General features: G+C 40.3%; 1 protein-coding gene across 2 annotated transcripts; it reads left to right on the forward strand.

Annotated features, from left to right (window-relative positions):
- Positions 1 to 1,930: 1,930 nt before the first annotated feature.
- Positions 1,931 to 24,847, forward strand: arhgap31 (Rho GTPase activating protein 31). Of its 2 annotated transcripts, XM_047379742.1 has the most exons (13): positions 1,931 to 2,093; positions 2,261 to 2,433; positions 6,865 to 6,967; positions 8,735 to 8,879; positions 12,326 to 12,408; positions 12,520 to 12,627; positions 14,347 to 14,489; positions 14,592 to 14,799; positions 14,904 to 15,025; positions 15,731 to 15,787; positions 17,028 to 17,636; positions 17,730 to 17,875; positions 20,738 to 24,847. In XM_047379742.1, exons 2-13 carry the CDS (start codon positions 2,334 to 2,336, stop codon positions 22,673 to 22,675), a joined length of 3,762 nt encoding a protein of 1,253 aa, XP_047235698.1. In that variant the 5' UTR covers positions 1,931 to 2,093; positions 2,261 to 2,333; the 3' UTR covers positions 22,676 to 24,847. The 2 variants fall into 2 exon arrangements, with proteins under 2 accessions (XP_047235698.1, XP_047235697.1); XM_047379741.1 differs by having other exon boundaries at positions 1,931 to 2,433.
- Positions 24,848 to 25,379: the final 532 nt, after the last annotated feature.

Raw genomic sequence — 25,379 nt, forward strand, 5'->3', positions numbered from 1 at the left:
AGCTGCAGGTCTCTCAAACTAAGTTTGCTTTCAGCCACTGCTTCCTGGTTGGTTTAACTTGGACTTTAGGGAATAGAACCAATGAAAATAGTTAATTTTAAACAGATCAATGATACCAATTTGTTGGTAGTCACCGATGTTCATTTTAAAGCTAAAATTTTACATTTTTCAGAGGAGCTGGGAATTACCAGTAGGTAAAAGTAAACCAGATCTAAGATTTAGACACAACTCGGGCTAGAAATCCCTTTTTTTGAACTAATGTTGATGTTGCCCAATGTCTACTGTGTTTCTAAGTGCTAAAATAGGAGGAAAATTGATTTCCTTTCTTGATTCAAGTTGTTACACCTCTCATTTATATGCCTTTGTCATTTCTCATCATGATTTGGGAGTTCTAGGCTTTAAAGCCTTTAGGATGCCGGGGCAATCAAACGTATCCATTAAGGTGACATCAGTTGTTGACTCAGCCGTCCATTCCATCTCCGTCACATTTATCTGGAAAGACGAGTCAACTCCTTATCTCATGCCTTCCATAGATCAGGGGTCTCAAACTCCAAACCGTCAAGGGCCTGAAACAAATGGGAAAGATGTATCTAAAACGTGAGCACATTAGTGTCCTCAAAAGATTGTCCCTTGTCCTTGAGATCTAGATGAACCATTGAGTCTTGATCTGAGAGGCTGGAGGTTCTGTTCTGTACTGTGTATGTGTTCTTATTTATCAAAACAGACTGACATCTGAACACTCTTTGATAAAATATACCACACCACTAAGCATGTGGAGAATATCCTTTTGAGCTTCTTAACTTCTTCATTCTTCAGGCATGTACAGTTAAGCATTAAAACTATTTTTTACTCCTGGCAGAATTAGATTTGAAACAATTTTTATTCAGTCAAGAGGTTTTATTCTAACAGAAAATGATCATTTGGATATTGAAAACTAAGCCCAAAAACAGAACCAGGACCTGGTACAGCAAAATAATCCAGCAAGGAGTGACTGACAAGAAGAAGCTTAAATGACGAGGAGGACTGATTGCTGGCGTGAGGAACTGGTGAGTCTAATGAACAGAATGTGGAACTGCTGTGCCTTGAAAATAAGACCTTAAAATTTTAGATTCATGGAAAAGCCTCACTTCTTATCCAAGATGAATCATTTCTACAGCTATGAATGTATGGAATATCCTGTAGTATTACATGAAACTTATCAGGCTCTGCATTCCAGTGCAGGGATGTAACTGAAATAGATTTACTGGAGACATGGAGGGCAGCTGTGGAGGAAACCATGATCAACTCCCTGCATTTAAAATCAACTAATTGCACTGATTAATGGTGTGTTCTCATTGAAGCTGGAGTCTAATTTAAAAGGAAAACAATAAAATACAAGCCAGTTAGTAACGAGAACCACGTGTTGTCCATCTTGGAGCAACAACCCCCCACCCCCCTCTCATTTCCCATCTGTGCCCTTTAGGCCCTCACTTGAGTCACCTCCCACTTTCCTCTTCCTTCAGAGCCTGTCTGTTTTTGTTTTCGAGCCTGGGCTCTTTGCACAGGAAACTGTGTGTACATTGGGAACATTCAGGAAAGGCAGGGAAAAGTTTCCCCGTTTGCTCCAACTTTGGGAACATAGTTGGGAAATGAAGTATAAAAGAAGTCAGTAATTCCTAAACTGGGAGAGAAACAGATGTCAGCTGTTCTCCTCCGCCTCCCATAACTTCGCCTCCCTCCCTCTTACATAGTCTGAACGTTTGAAAAATCCCTGCCATATCACTACCACAAGGCTGTGTCTGAATTCAGAAAATTCTGAGATAGCCTCTTTTACTAAAACCAGCTATAGTGATGGGAGTTTCTGTTCCTAATGCATGTGTGTCTCAGCTGCAGAACAAGCCAGTGAGAAGAGGAGACTGTGGAATGAAGGAAAAGAGGAGGAGATAAAAAGAGCAGGGAGAGGGAGAGAGAGAGAGTATGACGGGGGGAAAAAACAACAGGAAACCAACCAATTCTAATGCCGTTTCTGCAAATCAGCCCACATAATACAGCCAAGTGCCTTGTCCCAGCAGAGGGACAGTCCAACCACATCTTTTCTCAGCTCATCTGATGAGGTACTGGCAATTTAAAAGAAGTTGAAGTTTGAAAAGTGACGTCAGCGCTGCTCTCAGCCACCAAACGTGTGGTCTGTCAGGGTACGAGCGGATGCAGGCATTTGGGAGCTGTGTGCTGGGATTTTTTGTGCGGCTGCCTTTTGACCTGCCATCTCTTTTTTTTTGAGGTCATATGGATCAATCTCGGTGCTTTCAAGGAACTTTTTGTTTTAATCGCCTGGACTACTAACTGGAGCCCACATGAAGAATAAAGGAAACAAGCAGAAGACCAAAAAGAAAGGAAGTGACAATGTGTTCGGCTGTGACCTGACAGAACATCTCCAGGGTTCAGCACAAGATGGTAACCCTTCCTTTGAAATCCAATGCTATTGTAAAATTAGCACTTACCAAACCAAACAACATGTCCTCTGCTGGTTGCTTTACTCAGACACAAAGGAGAAGATTTACAGTAAACCTTTTAAACTACTTTGGCTATTTTAACCTTTTATACACAAATGCTATTTTTTTTAAAACACAGAAGATATGTGTTATAAGTAAAAAACAGTTTTTGATTACAAATGCATTTCATCAGAATACATGTGTTTTCATTTATTATGAACATTCTTTCACCCATTGGCTGCATTTAATGAACCTTGGGTGGGGCTCTTAGATTTTTTGTGTAAATTTCCTGTTGAATATAGCTCCTACTACAAGGTTTCTGACATAACAAAAGACTGGATAGTACCACTGCTTTTACATAACCAAAAATAAAGAAGAAATACAAAAGAAACACAGAAATGTGATCAAATTAATTGAAAAAAGTTAGTTTTTGTTTCTTTTTTTCTGACTTCCTGTTCCCACAGCCTATATTTAAAAGTGTCCAGCTATAATATTTTGGGAAATGAGTGAACAGAAATCACATGAACAGAAGCTCTAAAGGTATGTTTGAGAAAGACCTGTTAGATGGTCCTATAGTGCGAGGCGGGGTGTCCAGAGAGGAAGTGAGGGAGGAGGTGTGGGTCGAAGTCCTGTGTCATGGAAGCAGCGACATATTGTCTTCTTAAGCTGTTGGTGGGATGTGGAAAACCTATAGGTCAAATAAGGATCAAAGGAGTCACTTTAGAGAACAAAGTTAATTTTCTAGGATGTTCTTTCTTGCTTGCTTAAATTTCAGTGGCTATATTGTTTGAGAAAATAATCTAATAATTTACAACTTTAGGATAAACTTTCAAGTATCTTAAACAATAAACAGCAGTGAAGAATGGTCCTTATTCTAATATACCCATTGAAAAAAGAAGCTGAGACTAACATTTCTTATTGCCGTCACTGACAACAATCAAAGTCTTGATATAACAGCCAACATTTTCAGGAAAAACCATCTAACATTTGAGAGAGGGATTGTTGAAAATGTGCATACTTCGAGAAAACCAGAAAGAAGCTGCCCCTTAACATTAAATACTATTGCAGTTTTAACCACGGGGCAACCATACATTAGTTTGTACCCACCTTTGGGATGTTACATGCCTGCTTTGACAACACTTGAAGATATTTTCTATACTCTACTTTACGCACCTTTTTTATGCAATCAGCTGTAGTCTACTGTAAAGAAATGATGTTATAGAGAATCCAATAAATGCCCACCAGCAGGAAGTTGCTCAGAGTTAGATGACTGGACAAAAGTTTGGGAAAAAGATCCAATTTCCATTAAAAAAAGCAGTTTCATTGGTGTACTTTAATCAAAATAGAAGGGCTTATTATATATTCACTTATGAGAATATATTTTACTACAATTATCAGATATTTGGGTTTTTAATGCTTAGACTTTGCTTTATTGAAAGTAATCTTATTTTGTTTTTTAAAAATCATGGCATATATACAAAATATGTGGATCTGTTTATATCTTTCTAACTTTTGCTTTGAAATTGTGACTTGCAAATCCTCTCAACACTAAAGATAAGTCTGTTGTTTCTATTCTCAAGATTTATTCAGTAATAAATTGGCAACATCAATGTCTACCTAAAGGCAAAACAAAATAAAAATGAAAGTCTGATCCTGTAGTAAACATAGGAGCACTGTGAAGAGAAACTTGAGGTTGTGTTTGGCATGCAGTGCACTATGGTTAGGGGTCATAATGTCTCATGTTTTAGAAGTCAAATGACCCAAACAGGGATCGAAACTCAATTAGTGGAATAGACAGTAACACTCTAAACTCTTCTTAAAAAGCTGTAAAACTGATTAAAATCAAACATGAAATTTAAGTGTTGTGTTGATTATATATCTACACATCTCATCAAGATACGTTACTAGCAAGAAAAGTAAACTAATATGAAATGATTAAGTACATTGGTACCAAATAGCCATTGATTGGGACAAAATGATAACATTTGGGTATGACAACGGTCTGAAATGAACCAGAACCCAAACATCTTACCTATCCTTTTTAAAAATGTTCGTGTGTAGCCATATTCAAAAGAAAACACACTATCTAATATGTTTAATGTAATTATTTAAACATGTAAAGGCAACATAAAGATAAATCCTTGTAATCCAAATGGTTTGCCCTTAGACAATGCTCTTTTGCAGCACACTTTCTCCCTACTGAGCCAAGCTGACATTATCTGTGAAGTATGTTTTGATAAGTTTATTTCTACCAGAGAAACAGCACAGCCAGGGTGTTTAACCACAAGTTTTCTTGATGAATGTAGATAAACACACATAAAAATAGCTATCTATAATGTTCTCTATCAAACAAAGATCTAAGGCACAGATTAGAGTAAATTCACAATAGTAGGAAAAAGGTTATTTTTCAGACATAAAAAAATTGTTGTTGTGAACTAAATCTACATTTATTTCCAAAAGATTTTTTACCAAAATTAGATCTTCTGCCCTGTTCTTTGCTGCTGCAGACATCTCTCATGTTCAGATCAAGTTTTGGGTCAAAGAGATGTGTATCTGTGTATGTGTTTCCTATATACACATATACGTGAATATAAGAAAGACACACACACATATATGATATAGATATATATATATAGATAGATATATAGATGCATTAAAGAACATTTTGTTTTGACTTTCACTACAAATCAGTTATATCAACCTCTTAAACATTTTTGCTTTACCCTGGAAAATCTGTTTGATTGAATATAACGTTTGTTGTAGCTCCATTTTCTAACTAGTTTTATTGTATAGTATTACTTTGTGTTTATTATTATTACATTTTTGTTACTTTGTAGTTATAAAAAGAGACACATGCAAAGGTTTTCCAGTCAAAATAGAAAATGTCCTAAATTGGTTTTCTTTAATTACATTAAAATGTTTTAAAGGTTAAACTTTTGTTTGTCCCGGGCCCTAAAATGTCACTTAATGTAACACACAAGTATGGTACTGTGAAATGTGTTTTTTAAGGCATTCCAAAAAGTTTTAAACTGTAAAGCTGTTGAGTGATTTAAAAGGTTGAAGAAACGGCTACAAATTCTGTAGAAAAATGAAATTTTTTACATGATCCCAGAGGCCAATTCTTTTTTTCAAGTTTAAAAGCTCTCCACAAATTATTACATGTCCTGCTGTATCTTCAGAAATCTGTCCAAACTTCCAACTATATTTGTTGCCTGTCTATGAGAAACGTTCCCTCAGTGCATAAACGGCTAAATGACAACCTGGAGGTTGCTCGTCTTTAGGGTCTGACCACAGGCAGGCAATTAGAAATCCAATTACTTAGGTCAGAAAGATGAGAATTTAAATATCTGTTGCTTTCTGCGGTGAGCTGTGAGAAATTTACTGTTGCCAAAAATATTTGGCTGTTCATTTTTGTGGAGGAGGGTTCTGCATGTTCGTTTCCAATGTAATGTAAGTTAACACCAGTAAATATTGAAAATTTCACAGAAATGCTTCAAAATATGAAGAATGAGCCAATATAATTAGCTTTGCCTGAATCTGAAGCTCATATTGAAAAAAGTACATGTTTTCTGTTTTTTTCCAATTTAAAGGAAATGCCGTTTAATTTTTATTAGAAAATAGGTTAGTACTCATTCATACAGCAGTAATACAGGACAAAAACTCAGATTTCTGATTAACTTTTTTACTGCATCTCCAAATAACAAGGCTTTAAATCAAACCTTTCGGTTTCTTATTTGCATACCTTTCACTAACTAATGATAAAATTGATTATTCTGTTCGAAACGGTCAAAAAAACCACATGCAACACTGTACGATTCTTTAATACAAAGCTCAGCGGTCTGTTTCATCAACTACACCAAAACCACATTCAGTCTAACAAACTGAGCTGCAGTGGTATTAGAGTTGGTATTAGTAAAAGTGAAGCTGTGGTCAGAGTGAATCAGACATGTGATTTAACAGACACTTTAAAAACCACAGCTAAAGCTGTTGCAGGCTTCTGCGAAGTTGTTTACTGGGGAGATGGGCTGTTGTTAGGAAAGCAGTGTGTAGGTCATTGGTAACATTACAAAAGCCTATTTCTATTAGAGGAAACGTCGTAAGTAATACCAGCCACAAGGACTGGGTGTGTCAACTTTCCTCTGAAACAAACAAACCATTTTTAACTTCCTGCCTAAATCCACCTACAGTCATCGACCCTGAGGAGCAGAAAGCAGGCGTGTGGTGAAACAAACCACATACCTTGGAATCAATCCTCTGTGCATTGTTACAGTTATTGTGTGAATTTTAAAGCTGTTTATTTTTACTACGTTCTGCAGATGTGTAGTGCAACAAAGAGCCAAAATTGAGACATGTAATCAAGTCTCTTTAATATCATATGATTTCCTTCCTGAAGTTCCGCAGGTCCTCCAGAAGTGTGCAGAGTTTATTGAGAGATATGGGATTGTGGATGGGATCTACAGACTTTCAGGGGTCACCTCAAACATTCAGCGTCTCAGGTACTCACTTTTCTTTAAGCTGACAACATACAGTTTTTGAAAAAGTATTTACCTACCTACAGTTGTTTTTTTCTTCTGTTTCAGCCTTTGTTCCCACAGTAAAATGTTCCAGATCATTCAAACAATTTTATATCAGACAAAGAGAACCTTTGTAAAATGCAGTTTTAAAATGATGATTTAATTTATTGTGTAAGAAAATCGAACGAAACCAGCCAAGTATGTGAAAAAGTAAACGCCTCCCCTGGTTGAATTATGAATCATATGGCTGATAATTCATGGTTGATCTAAAGAAATTCCAGAACAGATGAGAAAAAAAAAATCATTAACCACCACAACTGTGGTTCAGTGGAGAGTGGTCATCTTGCATTCTGAAAGTTGTGGGTTTAATTCCAGCTCTCTCCTGCTATATGTCTATTAGGTACCTAACCTCAAGTTGCCTACTGATCTGTGCATCCTGTATGAATGTGTGCATGTTTGTTAGTGTGATTAGGTGAATGTGGTTCTAATGTAAAGTACTTTGAGTTGTCAGTTTGACTGGAAAAGCGCAATATAAATTCAGATTTGTTTTCCATCACACACAAATGGAGAAAACATGAAATAGTAGGGAACCTTCCCAGGATTGGTCAGCCTACCAAAATCATTCTAAAATTGCATCAAAGACTCATCTAGGAGGTCACAAAAGAACAGACATCAGTTGGCTCAGTTATGGTTGTTCATGATTCAACAATAAGAATGAGACTGGGCTTATATTAAATCCACGGGAGAGTTCCAGGGCCAAAACCACTGTTGATCTCCAGGACTTTTGGGAAAACAACTATTCTTTGGATATTTTGTAACGTGTCTGTCCTTTTACATCTGGTGTAAAATTACTCCAGCATTCCAGAAAAGAACATTATGCTGACAGTCAAACAAGGTGGTGGCAGTGTGATGGTCTGTGAGCTTTGCTTCTTCAGGGACAGGGACAATTTGCTTTAGCTTAATAAAATCAAAAATTCTGGCTGATAAGAATAATCCTGAAGAATAATGTCTGGCCATCAGATCAAGGGAGCTTAGGTTATGCAGCAGGACAATGATCCAAAGTATTGCAGCAAGTCCAACTCTGAGTGACACAAAAAAGAACAAATGGAGGTTTTGAAGAGAGACAAAGTCAAAGTCCAGATTTAAATTCAAATGTCATTAAAATTACTCCACAGTGATGCAAAAGACTCGTTGCCAGTTAACATAACTGCTTCATGACAATTGTTGCAATTGTTTATTAAGTTTATGTAAGAATTACTTTTTCACATATTGCCAGGTTGGTTTGGACAGCTGTCTTTTTTTCCTTAACAAATAAAATCATCATTTGAAAAATTTATTTTGTATTTTTCCCAATTTATTTTTGTCTGATTATATATTTGCTTGACCATCATAAGCATTTATGTGTCAAGAAAAAAATGAAACAAAGAGAAATCTGTAAGGGACAAATATTTTTTACAGCACTGTTAGTCATAGAAAAACAAATGTCAGATAAAATATGAGCAGATATTTCCTAAATGTTGGAATCTCTGACCTTTGGGTACATTTTGCAGATAAAAACAAAATTAGGCATCCTTAAAACAAGATAAATAAGATTGTCTACTTTTGTTTTTCCCCATTTGCAACAACATTGACCAGACGAATGAACTTCAATCTGACGAGCCGCAGGGATCAGCCGAAGTGAGCTCAGGTGCTAAATTGTCCAGCCATTCAGCTAACTGAGTGTGTTTGTCTGTGGATGTTTGCGTGTAGGCAGGAATTCTGCTCCGAGGCGTGCCCTGACCTTACAAAGGAAGTGTACCTCCAGGACATCCACTGTGTGGGTTCCTTATGTAAGCTCTACTTCAGGGAGCTGCCCAATCCTCTGCTCACATACGAGCTCTACAGCAAATTCACTGTGAGTATGTTTAGATCCATCTGCAGAATGTAGAAATCTTGTCTGATTATGATAGTATGGCTGCAGATTAGTACAACATTCATCCTGCATGTACTATAGAGGGACGGACATTCCTGAACTTCAGATGGTCCCTTGTTTTTGTTTTTAATGTTAACCTAAAAATAAGTCTGTCATAGGATTTCTTCAGAGTTCATTTGGTTGTTTGTTCAGCATTTTGTTGTTTTGACAAACATTAATTAGCCTACTACATTTCTTCATATTTAGTACCCTTTGAACTTCTTCCAATTTTGTCAATTGGCAATCACAAGGGCAAGAGGATCAGTGATTAGGGAAGTACCCAAAAGGTGGATGTTCTCTAGAGGAGCTGCAGAGATTCACAGCTCAAGTGGAAAAGACTGTAAACAGAACAACTATTAGTAGTGCACTCCCCAGATTTGGCCTTTGTCAAGGCAAATTCTAAGCTTTGGCCTCCATTAGATTTTTGGCAGAACATATCCCTGCACATCACCTTGACCATAACCTATCATTCTCACCATAAAACATGGCGATGGCTGCATCATGGTTTTGGGAGGCCTTTCTACAGCAGAGACAGAGAATCTGGTTAGAGTTGATGGGAAGACCGGTGAAGCTGAATAAAGGGCAAACATGAAAGAAAACCTATTAGAGACATGGACATCGGTTCACCTTCCAGTAGGGCAATAACCCTAAAAACACAATCAGAGCTACAATGGAATGGTTTACATCAAGGCATATTTATGCATTAGAATAAATTCTTCCATTCAGTCTGAGTGAACTTTAGCTATTTTGAAAAAGAGAATGGGCAGAAATGTCCATCACTAGATGTACAAATCTGGTAGATAGACTCTAAAAAGTTGCAACAAAAGGAAGTTCTTTTAAGTATTAATTTAGGCGGGTGGAATAAAAATGCACGGCATACTTTTCCGATTTTTATTTGTGAAAGAAAGAACACAAAAATAATTTCCTTCCAAGTCACACTTATACACTACTTTGTGTTGGTATATTGCATGAAATCTCCCCAAAACACACTGAAGTTTGCAACATCAATAATTTTGCAAAGCAACAGAGGTATTTTCAGTGCATCTGAAAACACGGGGCTATTATACTGTAGTTTCAGATTCTTACAGGACATGTTTAAGATCAGTTTTTTGTTTGTGTATTTAGAACTGCTTTGAGGGATATCATCTTAGTCTTCGTACAAATAAAACATCAAATCAATAGGCCTAAATTAAACGGCAAAATCTTATGACTTCAGTACCATTGGATACATTTCAAAACATTAAAATGCTATCAGACCCGACATTATACTCAAAATGTAGCTGATAACCTCTTAAGATAAAGTAAAGGTTGTATAATTTGTATATTTGGTAGTAAAGAAAGGTTTTTGACAGTTTTTCTATGTGAATACAGATATGAAAGAGACTGCAGTAAGGAGAAATGGTACAAAAATACCAGAGGAAAAACTGCTTTCTGTGGAACAGTCTATGTTCTTTGACGGGGCTATTTACATACCTTGGCTTTCATACATCTCTAGCTGGCTCTGCCTTTAGCTCCAGCACTCTGGTATGCTGAGTGCTAGAGTATGCTTGAAAAACTTTTCCTTCTCCTGGTGCACTAACAGAAATCTGGCTGGTCACAAATCTCTTACCTCCAAAAACTGGACATCCATGGATATATTTATTTGGCTTTTTCAGGTCAGCTAGTGACTTTGTTTTAGTCAAAAGAAAGATTTAGACATTTTCAGCCTGTATATCTTGTCTGAATTTAGCCTAAACAAAGATGTTTATAGTAAGACTTGTTTCACCCATTTGATAAACCCTGACAACATCTCAACCATATTTAGACATCAACAGATGCTTTTTTGTGAACCTCTTTAACCAACCTTTTTATTTCTCATCAATTAAATTGGCTTGGAGGGTTTTTGTTAGAAGATATGTTTTTTTTCATGCCATTATGAGTTCAATAAAACATACAAAGACATCAGTCTTGTTGGTTTAATTGCATTCATTGAAGCAGATCTATTTAAATGTTCAAGGAGTATAAATTTGAATGATTTTGTCCAGATGCTTACTCAGAAAGTGAGATTGCTGCAGTGACTGCATGCAATATGAGGGGCTTTCTTGAACCAACACCATGTTATCAGCTGTCCTCATATTATCAACATATTTTGATCGTAATTCACAATAATTAGGTTTGTATTGAACTGTATGTTGACAGATCTAAATGTAATTTTAATGGAATGAATTGGACTGGTTTGAACTGAATTATGACTGATATGGATTTATATATTTGTATATACACTGCTCAAAAAATAAAGGGAACACTTAAACAACACAATATAAGTCCAAGTAAATCAAACTTCTGTGAAATCAAACTGTCCACTTAGGAAGCAACACTGATTGACAATCAATTTCACAGCTGTGGTTCAAATGGAAAAGACAACAAGGGGAAATCTTTGGTGATTGTCAAGAAACACTCAATAAAGGAGTGGTTCTGCAGGTGGGGACCACAGACCACTTCTCAGTACCTACGCTTTCAGGCTGATGTTTTGGTCACTTTTGAATGTTGGTGGTGCTTTCACACTCGTGGTAACATGAGACGAACTCTACAACCCACACAAGTGGCTCAGGTAGTGCAGCTCATCCAGGATGGCACATCAATGCGAGCTGTGGCAAGAAGGTTTGCTGTGTCTGTCAGCGTAGTGTCCAGAGCCTGGAGGCGCTACCAGGAGACAGGCCAGTACACCAGGAGACGTGGAGGAGGACACAGGAGGGCAACAACCCAGCAGGGAGGTCATACAGGCACATGGAGGCCACACACAATACTGAGCCTCATTTTGACTTGTTTTAAGGACATTACATCAAAGTTGGATCAGCCTGTAGTGTGTTTTTCCACTTTAATTTTGTGTGTGACTCCAAATCCAGGCCTCCATTGGTTAATAAATTTGATTTTCATTGGTGATTTTTGTGTGATTTTGTTGTCAGCACATTCAACTTTGTACAGAACAAAGTATTCAATGAGAATATTACATTCATTCAGATCTAGGATGTGTTATTTGAGTGTTCCCTTTTTTTTTTTTAGAGCAGTGTAATTTGGACGTATTTGTAGCTTGAAATTTTATCTGTTGGTGCAATGTAAACAAATGCATTTGAATTGAGAAGTTAATTTGTAAGGCCATGCACTGAGATCAGTTGAGCTATTGAGTCACAAATAAATCTATGTAAATTGTAAACAGAAAATTATTTTTGAAAAGATCAGATATTAGAATGGCATGTGATTAGAAAATGTATTTCATATTTGGTCATCATTGGATATAAATTTGCAGAACATTTTACAATCTCTTACACAGTTGAAAGGTATATTAAAAAATTATGATGTGAAAAAAAAAGATATAACTGTCATTGTGTATATCTCTGTTTCCAACACAGGAGGTTGTCTCATTTCACGAAGATCAAGACAGACTTTTACACATTCAGACAGTTATCAGAGAACTTCCTACCCCTCACTTCAGGTAAATCAGGCCGCTCTTGCTCTTCTCTCCTGAAACAGCAGTCCAGTTTGCTTTAACTGACTTTAATGCTGTGAAAGATATGATAAAAGGCTTTTTATCCACTGTCCTCAGGACTCTGGAGTACCTTTCGAAGCACTTGGCCCACCTTGCCACGTTAAGTGCCCAGACAAATATGCACACACGCAATCTGGCTTTGGTTTGGGCTCCAAATCTGTTAAGGTGAGTTTAAACCCACACATATTCTGGAAAGATTTCAAACCTACAGTGCTGTAAAAAGTATCGGTTTTTGCTTTTTTTTGCTACACTTAAATGTTTCTTATCATCAAAAAAAAAAAAAAAAATCAGACAAAGATAACATAAGTAAATTGAAAATGCAGTTTTCAAATGCTGATTAAATTTATTAAGGGAAAAAAGGTATCCAAATAATCCTGGCCCTTTCTGAGAAGTAATACCCTCGTCATTAGCAACACCAAGGCCTGATTACTGCCAGACCTGTGGAATTCAGAAATTACATAAATTGAACCTATTTGACAACATGAAGTAGGTTAAAAAATCTATAAAAGTAACATATCACACCCCAAAATAAGGAAATTCAAGAACACATAATAAACCAAAATTCCTTTCACAAAACACTTAAAGGCAGGATTAGGGCACCTTTTTTGGCTTCCCCATGTAATTTTTCAAGGGACCAATCCAATGCAGCAACGGGATAAAAGAAAGAGTATCAAGGTGAGAAACATAAATTAAATTTGAGGTATTTGCTCGACCAACAACAGCATCGCTGTAGTAAGTTTGTTCGCCATTATGTACTCGTACTCGTACTCGTCGTCTTCCGCTTTATCCGGGACCGGGTCGTGGGGGCAGCAGACTCAGCAGAGACGCCCAGACGTCCCTCTCCCCACACACCTCCTCCAGCTCCTCCAGGGGGAGCCCAAGGCGTTCCCAGGCCAGCCGAGAGACATAGTCCCTCCAGCGTGTCCTGGGCCGTCCCCTGGGCCTCCTCCCGGTGGGACGTGCCTGGAACATCTCCCGAGGAAGGCGTCCAGGAGGCATCCGGTATAGATGCCCGAGCCACCTCAACTGATTCCTCTCGATGTGGAGGAGCAGCGGCTCTACTCCGAGCCCCTCCCGGATGGCCGAGCTCCCCACCCTATCTCTAAGGGAGTGCCCGGCCACCCTACGGAGGAAGCTCATTTCAGCCGCTTGTATCCAGGATCTCGTTCTTTCGGTCATGACCCAAAGTTCATGGCCATAGGTGAGGGTAGGAACGTAGACCGGTAAATCGAGAGCTTCGCTTTTCGGCTCAGCTCTCTCTTCACCACAACGGACCGGCACAGAGTCCCCATTACTGTGGCAGCCGTTCACCATTATGTTTTTCAAAAAAACAGTATGGAGAGACCTTTGACAGAGATTTTACGTGTAGTGCTGACATTGATGCCACACAACACCTCCTGTTGTCCTGCACTGCCGACTTTATTTTAAAAACTCCCAGCTGTGTGGGATATCATTGTCTGCCAGAGATAGCTCAGAGGAGGCACAAATGGCATCAATGGTAGAGTTACAAGGGGAAAACCACTAATGACCAAAACGAAGCTCATTGTTTGTGAGACATAAGCCAAAAATATATTTTTGATCACCAAGATCAGAAAAACATTAATTGACTGGCGAAACAACACGGGTACTTTTTAGAAGGTGTGTGCATTTGAAAACTGTATATTAAATTTATTCCGGTTTCTATTTCTATAGGTGATCTGAAACATTTAAATGTGTCAAAAAAACACAGTAAACGACATCTAAGGGGACAAATACTTTTTTGCAGAACTGCAGTTCTTTTACTTCGCCTTCTGCAAATTTAAATGGAAGGTACTTGCAAATTCACTACTTTTGAAAAATACTTGTAATCAGCAATTTATTCCTAATACACCTTGTTTTTCTTAGATCTAAGGATATTGAGACTTCATCTGGTAATGGAGACATGGCCTTCCAGGAGGTGCGCATACAGCAGTCAGTGATTGAGTTTATCTTAAACCACACAGAGCAGATCTTCAGTGGTGATTCAGATCAAGTAAAACCCAAAGAAGGTATGATATGCTAGACTATAGCATAAACACACAGTTGTTACAAGACTAAAATAGTTGGTGACTTTTACTCATATGTGAAATACTAAGAATATACTTTTGCAGGACCAAGTTTGATGTGTGCGGAGAAATACGCCACACTCCCAATCAGTGGTGGGAGTGGGCCGATGAAACTGATGAGTCTAGAAGAAGCTCAGGCGCGCTCCTTAGGTCCAAACCATCCAGTGCACAAAGAACGTCAGCGAGAGAACAGCCTACCTGATACAAGCACTGCATCGCTCTATCACACTGTCATAGAAATATCAGATAGCAAGTAAGATCTAAGTTCAGGCTTTTACGTCAAAGATAGATGTCTTGCAGGATAAGGATGCGCTGTAAAATAAATACTTATTCAATTTCACTTTTTTTACCGATTAGGAGGAAGTTCTCCGGAAAATCCAAGAAGTGGAAGTCTATCTTTAACCTTGGAAGATCTGTGGAATCCAAGGGAAAACTCAGTCGCAATGGCAGTGTGTTCATCAGAGCACAGGGGGCGTCAGGTCAGGCTTTGCTCCAATCTAAGGAAGCCCACTGTAAACATACAGAAACTGTTTTAATTATTAACGCACAGACAGACAGACTTTGAACTTTATTACATATTAAAAGAAAAGGACAGTGACAATATGATTACTTTTTTAAATGAAATAGACAACAGTGTTATATAGACCTCAGAAAGTGAGTAGAGTTGATGAAGTATGAGCAGTGGTTCTCAAACATTCAGTAGTAGTACTACTACAGTAAAAGCTAAGATTTTGAACTATCACCATTTTAAAACCATCTCAAAAAAGGCCTCATGAACTCTAAAAAACCCTCCAAAACATTCATATCCATTGGTCCTGGTTGACTCGTTAATGGGTGCACTTTATTAATCTGTGTCATTTTAATTAAAAAGATGAAACTTCCAAGTCTGAAGTTACAACAATTAGCAGAAAGTTCCCCTGAAGTCTGACATCTGTGTGGAAAGGTTAGAGGTTTCTAATTAACCCAGATCTCAAAATCCACCCTGCATGCAAAACTTTTTTTACACTTCTGATGACATATATTTCATTTAAATCTTTCATGTATACAGTACTATAACAGCATGTTATCTCCTATAAAATTCTTACAAACTAAGAAATTGAGAGTTTAAGTGATTTCAAGTCCATATTTTCTGAAGGAGTTACTTATAAAGTTACTAGGAACACTTTTTTTTTTTTCTTTCACAGAAAAGGCAGCTATTCGTCCTTCCAGAAGCATGGAGTCCTTGTGTTCCTCATCACCAGGTGAACCGAAGTCTAATATATATATATCACAACTCCACCTTGCAAAAAAAAAAGAAATTCCTTAAACCTTTTCCAATTTTGCCACATTACGAATACAAATGTATTTTTACTGAATGATGTGAACATTGTAACGCACAACTGTGAAGTCAAATAATCAAAAGCAAATAGTGCTTTACAAAAGAAATCTGAAAAGTTTGGCATGTTTTTGTATACAGCCCTCCTTTACTCTATACTCTTAAATAACGTCCATCTGTATGTAATTAAACTCCGTATAAACTCCAACTGTTCTGTGAAGGCCTCAGAGGTTTGTTAGAGAACATTAGTGCACAATGGAGACCAGGAAACACAGACAGGTCAAGGAGAAGGTTGTTGAGAAGTTTAAAGCAGGGTGATGTTATAAAACAATGACCCAAGCTTTGAAAATCTCAGTGAGCCCTCTTCAAATCTGAAAACAGGAATAGTTTGGCACAACTACAAATTATGGCATGCTCATCCACCTAAATTGATAGGCCGGGCAAAACAAACTACAATCAGAGAAGCAGACAATAAGGCCCAAGTTTACTTTGGAGAAACTGCAGACATTCACAGCTCAGGTGAGAGAATATATGAATAGGACAATTACTAATGGCAAAAAGGATAGTGTTATTCAATGAAAGCAAAGTACTGTTTTTTAGTTGGCCACATCAATGTAGGAGACACACCAGAAATGTTGAAGACGTTTCTCTGTTTACATGAGAAGAAAAAACCCTTTTGGGCTTATGTGCATTACCCTTTTTGTGGCAGAAAATAATACTGCACCACTGGCAGAAAACACCATCCCCACAGTGAAATATGGTTGAGGCAGCATGATGCTGTGGGGATGTTTGTTTCTTCAGTATGGGGCAGGAAAGCTGGTTAGAGCTAATGGGATGAAGGATGGACCTAAACACAGGGCAATCCTGGAAGGAAAGCCATCAGAGGCCGTAAGAGAATGGACTGAGGTGAAATGGTGGAATGGTTTAAATTAAAGCAGATGTTAGTCCATTTCATATAATTTAAATAAAATACATTGATGTTTGTGGTTGCAACATGTAAACAGTGTAAAATGAAAAAGTTAAACAGGTATGAATACTTTTGCAAAGCACTGTATGCATAAACAAATAGCTTAAACACTGCCTCTTTAAAAAAATAATTATGCAACTATTGTATTGCTTACAATGGGAATCCTAGGATACATGACATTTATTTTTTTATTGCACAGATGACGGCGGAGCAAGAAGCAATATCTCAGCGGATGGACACAATAGTATTTTTAATCCTGATGTGAAATCCAGAACACTGGAATCTGACTCACTCTTTGATCTGCACGAACAAGACCAAAAGTGGGAGATTAAAGCAAAGAAAGGTGGTGCCATGGCCGGCTGGAGCTCCGGCCTTAACCAAAGAGACTCACAAGCAGCTTCCTTGTCCTCTCAAAAAACAATGCCAGAACAACTCAAGGTGTTCAAAGGGGATGACCTCAGCAGCTACAAGCCAAGTTCTCCAAAAAACAGGAGGATGCTGTACTCGGGCTCCTCCAGGCCCTCATTCCCAGGCAGCTTCTTCCCATTGGAGTCTTCTCCAAGGCACCAACGCAGAGCCGTCAACATATCTGAACCTTTTGCTGTGTCTGTGCCCTTACGTGTGTCTGCTGTCATCAGCTCTAACAGCACACCGTGCAGGGGGCTCAACAAAGAAAAAGCAGCCACTTTAAAATCTTGCAGAGAGCCTTCAGAGCAGAGCAACCGCTTCAAAAAGAGCAACACGTTCCCTCTGCTGGAACCAAAAAGACAGGAAGGAACAGACCTGACCTCCAGAGTGTCACCAGAGAGTGAGGGCATCTTCTCTTTTATACCTTTTTAAGATGGCTTCTCTTTAGCTAAATTTGTTGTTTGGTATGAAGGAACATGTGCATTTTTTTCAGATTCAGATAAGAAAGGATTGCAGAAAACTGAAGGAAAAAATATTTCCAAACTGGAAGCACTGCCTAATGCACAAAGAAGTGAAGACAAAGATACAGCGCCATCTTCTGGGAAAGACATGCACTGTCTCACTAAAGATACACAGCTGGTAAATTATTTGCTATTATGTCATTTGAATGCTTCTCGTTTTTTATACCAAATTAAGGCCACATCATTATGGCCAAACAATACGTTTTTGCTTTATCTGACCACCAAACAGAAGAGTTCTTTTTGCCCAGAAGAGATTTTTTAAAGGACACCCTAGGCAGGAGGTCAATGATCGACTTTGTTATTGTATCATCAGACCTTCGGCCTCATGTTTGGATACTCGGGTAAAGAGAGGGGCTGAGCTGTCCACTGATCACCACCTGGTGGTGAGTTGGATCCGCTGGAGGAGGAGAAAGCCAGACGGACTTGGCAGGCCCAAGCGCATAGTGAGGGTCTGCTGGAAACGTCTGGTGGAGCCCTTGGCCAGGGATGTATTCAACTCTCACCTCCGGGAGAGCTTTGACCAGATACCGGGGGATGTTGGAGACATAGAGTCCGAGTGGACCATGTTCTCTGCATCTATTGTCAATGCTGCCACCCATAGCTGCGGCCGTAAGGTCTGCAGTGCCGGTCGCGGCGGCAATCCCCAAACCCGGTGGTGGACACCGGCACTAAGAGACACTGTCAAGCTGAAGAAGGAGTCCTATCAGCTGTGGTTGGCTTGTGAGACTCCTGAGGCGGCTGATGGGTACCGTGAGGCCAAGCGTGCCACGTTCTGGGCGGTGGCAGAGAAAAAAACTCGGGCCTGGGAGGAGTTCAGTGAGGCCATGGACTACCGGTTGGCCTCGAAGCAATTCTGGCTAACCATCCGGCACCTAAGGAGGGGGAATCAGTGCTTCGCCAACACTGTTTACAGTGGGGGTGTGGAGGTGCTGACCTCGACTGGGGACATTATTGGGCGGTGGGAGGAGTACTTCGAGGATCTCCTCAATCCTGCCATCACGCATTCCCTGGTGGAAACAGAGGCTGGGGACTCAGGGTTGGACTCTTTCATCACCCAGGCTGAAGTCACCGAGGTGGTTAAAAAGCTCCGCGGTGGCAGGGATTCGGGGGTGGATGAGATCCGCCCTGAGTACATGAAGTCTCTGGATGTTGTGGGGTTGTCATGGTTGACATGCCTCTTCAACATTGCGTGGCAGTCGGGGACAGTGCCCCTGGACTGGCAGACTGGGGTGGTGGTCTCCCTTCATAAGAAGGGGGACCAAAGGGTGTGTTCCAACTACAGAGGGATCACACTTCTCAGCCTCCCTGGTAAGGCCTACGCCAGGGTATTGGGGAGGAGAGTCCGGCCGATAGTCGAACCTCGGCTTCAGGAGAAGCAGTGTGGTTTTTGTCCCGGCCGTGGAACACTGGACCAGCTCTATACCCTCTGCAGGGTACTTGAGGGTTCATAGGAGTTTGCCCAACTAGTCCACATGTGTTTTGTGGACCTGGAGAAAGCATTCGACTGTGTCCCTCGTGATGCCCTGTGGGGGGTGCTCCAGGAGTATGGAATTGAGGGCCCTTTACTAGGGGCCATTCGGTCTCTGTACAAGCAGAGCAGGAGTTTGGTTCGCATTGCCGGCACTAAGTCGGACCTATTCCCAGTGCATGTTGGACTCCGGCAGGGCTGCCCTTTGTCACCGGTCCTGTTCATAACTTTTATGGACAGGATTTCTAGGTGCAGCCAAGGGCCGGAGGGGGTCTGGTTTGGGAACCAGTGGATTTTGTCTCTTCTTTTTGCAGATGACGTGGTCCTGCTGGCCCCCTCTAGCCAAAACCTTCAGCATGCGCTGGAGTGGTTCGCAGCCGAGTGTGAAGCGGTTGGGATGAGGATCAGCTCCTCCAAGTCCGAGGCCTTGGTTCTCGACCGGAAAAGGGTGACTTGTCCTCTTCAGGTTGGAGGGGAGTTCCTGCCTCAAGTGGAGGAGTTTAAGTATCTCGGGGTCTTGTTCACGAGTGGGGGAAGAATGGAGCGGGAGATCGACAGACGGATCGGTGCGGCTGCCGCAGTAATGGGGGCGCTGTGCTGGTCCACTGTGGTGAGGAGAGAGCTGACCCGAAAAGCGAAGCGTTCGATTTACCGGTCGGTCTACGTTCCTACCCTCACCTATGGCCATGAACTTTGGGTCATGGCCGAAAGAACGAGATCCCGGATACGAGCGGCGTAGGGTGGCCGGGCACTCCCTTAGAGATAGGGTGAGGAGCTCGGCCATCCGGGAGGTGCTCGGGGTAGAGCCACTACTCCTCCACATCGAGAGGAGCCAGATAAGGTGGCATGGGCATCTATACCGGATGCCTCCTGGATGCCTTCCACGGGAGGTGTTCCAGGCACGTCCCACCGGGAGACCCAGGGGACGGCCCAGGAGGAGCTAGAGGAGGTGTCTAGGGAGAGGGACGTCTGGGCGTCTCTGCTGAGTCTGCTGCCCACGCGACCCGGTCCCGGATGAAGCGGAAGACGACGAGTGTTCCAGGCACGTCCCACCGGGAGGAGGCCCAGGGTACGGCCCAGGACACGCTGGAGGGACTATGTCTCTCGGCTGGCCTGGGAACGCCTTGGGCTCCCCCTGGAGGAGCTGGAGGAGGTGTCTGGAGAGAGGGACGTCTGGGCGTCTCTGCTGAGTCTGCTGCCCCCGCGACCCGGTCCCAGATAAGCGGAAGATGACGAAGAACGATATATTTTTTAGTTATATTAGTAATTGTTTTTAAATCACTTAAATGTAACTTTATTTAATTTATATAATTTATATAATTTCCAGCAGAAGAAACATTACATTATCTTTAAATCTGCCAGTGGTATGAATAATTTTATGCTATTTCATAGGAAACTAAATTACCTTGAGATGTTTAAATGTTAAAATCCAAACCCTTGCCTCAAATACAGTGAAAAGACAAAGATGAAGTCATTTTGTGTGATAAGTTCATGTCTGTTTTCATCCTTCAGGATGATGGCCCTGCTCCTGGGAAACAGCTTTGTACTGACCTCAATCAAGAGTTGATAATTACTGAGCCTGAAATCAATCTGCTGCATAAGACTTTTAAACCAGGTTTTGCTTCAACAAGCACCAAGTTAACAATGGACATCAAGTCAAAGCGAAGCCGCAGCTCTCCATCGCTATCTTTGCTTTGTAAGGAGCCGCCATCGAATGCCGCTTTGGGTGAGCGTGTAAATGCAAATAGATCTGACTCAAAAAGGAAACAGCCCTCTGAATCAGACCTCTTGTTTTGTGTTCACAAAAACTTTGATGTCCAACTTCCAGGCGCACTGGATGCAAAAGAGAAGTTGCAACCTTTACATAAAAATGTACCAGCTTACACCAAGCAGTGCCAGGTTTTCAGGAGGGAAACCAGGTTAGATTGTGTTAGAAATCCTTTAACAATAGAGGACACCCCACAGGTTGCAAACTTCTCAGACAATTCAGACAGAAAATCTGAGAAACAAGAGGACACAAAATTATCACAGGATGAACTAAAGAAATGTCTGATTCCTGAGGTGGAAGCCTATCAGAGACTCTCAGTGTGTTTAGAGGTCAGACGAAACGCACCGGAGCTAGCAAACCTTGACGATGAAGATGTATGTGGGAGGAACCTGGATGAGCTGGACTTGGTGGAGTCCTGGGAGGATCTTAGCTCCACCAAGCAGTGGGTTACCAGTCCTCTCCACTCACCCGATGTGGAGGAGCTGTTTAACCAGCTTTCCCCCTTTGGTTCAAAGGGAGAAACTCCTAACTCCGAGATTTCATCTCCTGAAAACCTTCCTCATAGTGTTGGCACTAATCCAGAAATTAAATGGACCAATCAGCTTTCGGTTCCTAGACAGACAAGCTTAACCAACAGTAACACAACCCAACCTCAAACAGCAAAGAGCAGCACAACAAAACCAATAAATACAGTGTCATCTCAGAGGTTCAACAGGCAAATGTCGTTTGAGACAAAAGTGCCAGAGAAAAAAGAGGAGCACGGCTCTTTCAGACACAGACCCTACTCCCTTAACTTAGACCTTGGCCATCGATGCATAAGAGATATTTCAAATCAGCAAAACCGGAACTTGTCTGAGTTTTCCTCTGGTCCGAAAGGCTTACTGGCCTCGTCTGAAACTGTGAATAAAGGACACACTGAGTTGGACATGTTTCTAAATGATCGACAGGCACCTCTCCGCCGAAACTCTGCCCCAGTCAGCGTGTCATCGGTGCGCACTGCCTATATGATAAAAACATGCCAGGTCAAAGCTGTGCCTGTGGTCCCTCCACAGGTGCAGTATAGCCAGATACCTCAAACAAAGCAGGAGAGCGACTCTGGCCCTGTGAAGGATGAAGAAACTGGATTTCCGAAAACGAGTGCAGACACAAGCACGGCTGTGCAGCCTCTAATGATGTTGGACCTAAAGGAAGAGCTGGAGAACAAAGAGCCTGCTCCTAAACACCAAAAGCATTCAAATATTCAGAAATCACCTGAGGCTGGGAAGACCCCATCTCCAGAACTGCCAGTCATAACCAGGAGGCACGCCCCAAGTCTGGAAGTGTTTGTAGATGGCCCCAGGCCTAACAGAGGGGCGTTGTTGCAAAGACCGTCCTTTAGAAACCGGCAGAGACCTCAGAGCCTCATTCTTCTCAGCCCCCCTTTCCCATTCATGGACTATCCAACGACAGGGGATGATGCAAAGCTGTTGTCCTCCATCAAGAGTCTGAACGACACGTCCGCGCTGAATGTCTTTTCCAAAGAGATGACTGAGAACTTCAGGACCCAAGAGGGACTCCCTCTGCAGAATAAAATGACTATTCCAAAAAGCGGACAGAGACTGGAAACATCAACCAGCTGCTTCTACCAGCCTCAGAGAAGGTCCATGATATTCGACAGCAGGAGTCACAGACAGATAGAATGACTGCAAGTGGAACCGCATGTAAATAGATGCAGAGCATAAAAAGTCTTTGGAAAAACGAGAAGATTATGAGCATAATCTATAGGATTTCAGTAAAGTTAAATCGTCCAAAAATCAAAAAGAGAAAGCCGTAATTCAGATTTGTCTGATATGTGAGGCTAAGATAAATATTTTTATTCATTCTCTGTTAATCCTTATTGTTTTTTAGGCATATAATAGTTCTTTTTAATCAAATTATAATTTTAATTCCAGAAAATGTTTCAAATTAAGTTACAAAATGAACCTGGGAGGAAATGAGTGACACCAATTTTCTCTTCATTATGACATTTGTTAGTGGGCTGGACATATTAGGAAGCAAGTGAACATTGTGTCCTCAAGGTTGTGGTAGAAGCAGGATAATTGTGCAAACAGAAGTGAGTTGAAAAGGGACAAGTTGTGCCATAGAGAAGAATGGGTCAGAGCAGCTAGAAAACTACAGTTCTTGTGGGGCATTCCCAGTCTGAAGTGGTCAGAATCTGTCAAAACTGCAAGGAAGGGTCCAAGGAAGGAAAAACGGTGAACCAGCAACAGGCTCACAGGAGGCCAAGGTTCATTGATGCGCGCAGGGGGCAAAGGGTGTCCCAGGCTAACTTACAGGCTGCTGTAAATTAAACTGCTGAAGATTTTAATGCTGGTTCATCAAAGTCGAATGGTTATAACATTTTGCCTGATCAGTTTTTGGGAAATGTGGAGTTTGCATTTTGATGAATAGTTCAAACATTTTTTTACTCAACCTATTTGCTTAATAACAAATCAAATGCAAGAAAGCACTTAGCATGATTGATGACTAAACCTATACTAAGTTAATGCTAAAGAGATGTGTTTTTATTCCTTTGGTAACACATTAACCTGATGGCAATATGACCCATTACTGAGAGATGGCATGATTGGACACATGCATGAAAAAATTTAGAATACAACTCAGGTTGTTTCCTACGTTTTGCACATATTAAACAAAATTAATTCAGAACCAAAAAGCGACTTATTGAACTGACTGAACTATATCACACATTGCTCTTTTTTCAGAGGTTAGCCTTTCAGCACACGGTTGTTAAGCTCACTTACTTTCTTAACAAAATTTATAAACCACATAGAGCAATTATCATTTGAAAAGACATATTCACCATAATGTCCACAGTTTAGTCTAGTCTGGTGGTTCCCAGGAAGGAGCAGGATTTTTTTAAAAAGGATCAAAGAAAAATCTTATGTACTGTTTTTATAAAGTGCTACAACAAGACAACAACATGTAAAGAAAATGACATTCTTAAGATTTATCTGCTGAAGAAGCACAAATGAAGTCCTAAAGGAAAACTTTGATAATCACTCGAAACTACTTCCAATGTCAATGAAAACTGTCTTTATGGGGTAATTTGTTTGATTTTTTTTCAATCAACTGACCATAACTTTATAGTAAAAACACATACTAAAACCAAATCTGTGGCACGGTGATGTCAAAATGAATTTGTTCAAATGATATTTAAATAAAAACAGTTTTTTGCCCTGATGGCATGGGCATATTTCTTTTCTCCAGATTTCTACATATTTGACATTTTAATAACCGTATTTACCAAGTGAGGGAGTGTAATGTATATCTCAATTGTGTCATAATTACTTCCACAGTTTTCTGGGTTTTTTTTTTTATGAAAAATGTTCTGTTCAGTAGTTATGAAAAGTGATGGCAAAGAGCTGTTTATCAGACAGTAAACTGTATTCACTTTTTTTAGAGCTTGAAGTTGTTTTGAGTAAAAGTCAGATGTTGCCATCTCTGGATTTTGTTTCTCTCTCTCTTATGTGACGTGTTTAGCGGATCACCTGTAAATGCACAGGATAGATGTTTTATATTTAACATACATTGGATGCTATTAAGCTGATTGTCTTTTTATACCATGGTTTGAATGAGCGGGATTGTTAAGTGTAACTATGAACTGAGCATCTAACGTTTTGTGTGTTAGTTTTTGTAACTCCTGTATGCTTGTTGAGACTGACAAGGATTCAGTATCTTGTATGGGTTCATATGAAAAAGTATCTGACTTTGAGGTGAGTGTATTCTGATGATTGCACCTACAGAAATGTACATATTTCAGATTTTGTTATAAATCATCAGAATAAAAAATATGAAAGCATTGTGAGAACTTAGCTGAGAACTTGTTACTTTTTATGCAACACCTCATATTAATGCAGCTCTCTTTTAAATTATTTTGGCACTGCTATTAAAGATAAATAAAAAGCCTTAAAACAAATTCACCTATAGGTAGCATAATCTCACTTTTAAAATCTTGGAAAGAAATCAACCTTTAATATGATTCAAGAAATGAAAAAACACATGCAGAAATTATTTTATTTTAATATATATATATATTTTTGGGGGTGGATGAGATCCGTCCTGAGTACCTCAAGTCTCTGGATATTGTGGGGCTGTCATGGTTGACACGCCTCTTCAACATTGCATGGCAGTCGGGGACAGTGCCCCTGGACTGGCAGACTGGGGTGGTGGTCTCCCTTCATAAGAAGGGGGACCAAAGGGTGTGTTCCAACTACAGAGGGATCACACTTCTCAGCCTCCCTGGTAAGGCCTACGCCAGGGTATTGGGGAGGAGAGTCCGGCCGATAGTCGAACCTCGGCTTCAGGAGAAGCAGTGTGGTTTTTGTCCCGGCCGTGGAACACTGG

The sequence above is a fragment of the Girardinichthys multiradiatus genome, chromosome 11 (assembly GCF_021462225.1).
Source record: "Girardinichthys multiradiatus isolate DD_20200921_A chromosome 11, DD_fGirMul_XY1, whole genome shotgun sequence".
NCBI lineage: Eukaryota > Metazoa > Chordata > Actinopteri > Cyprinodontiformes > Goodeidae > Girardinichthys > Girardinichthys multiradiatus.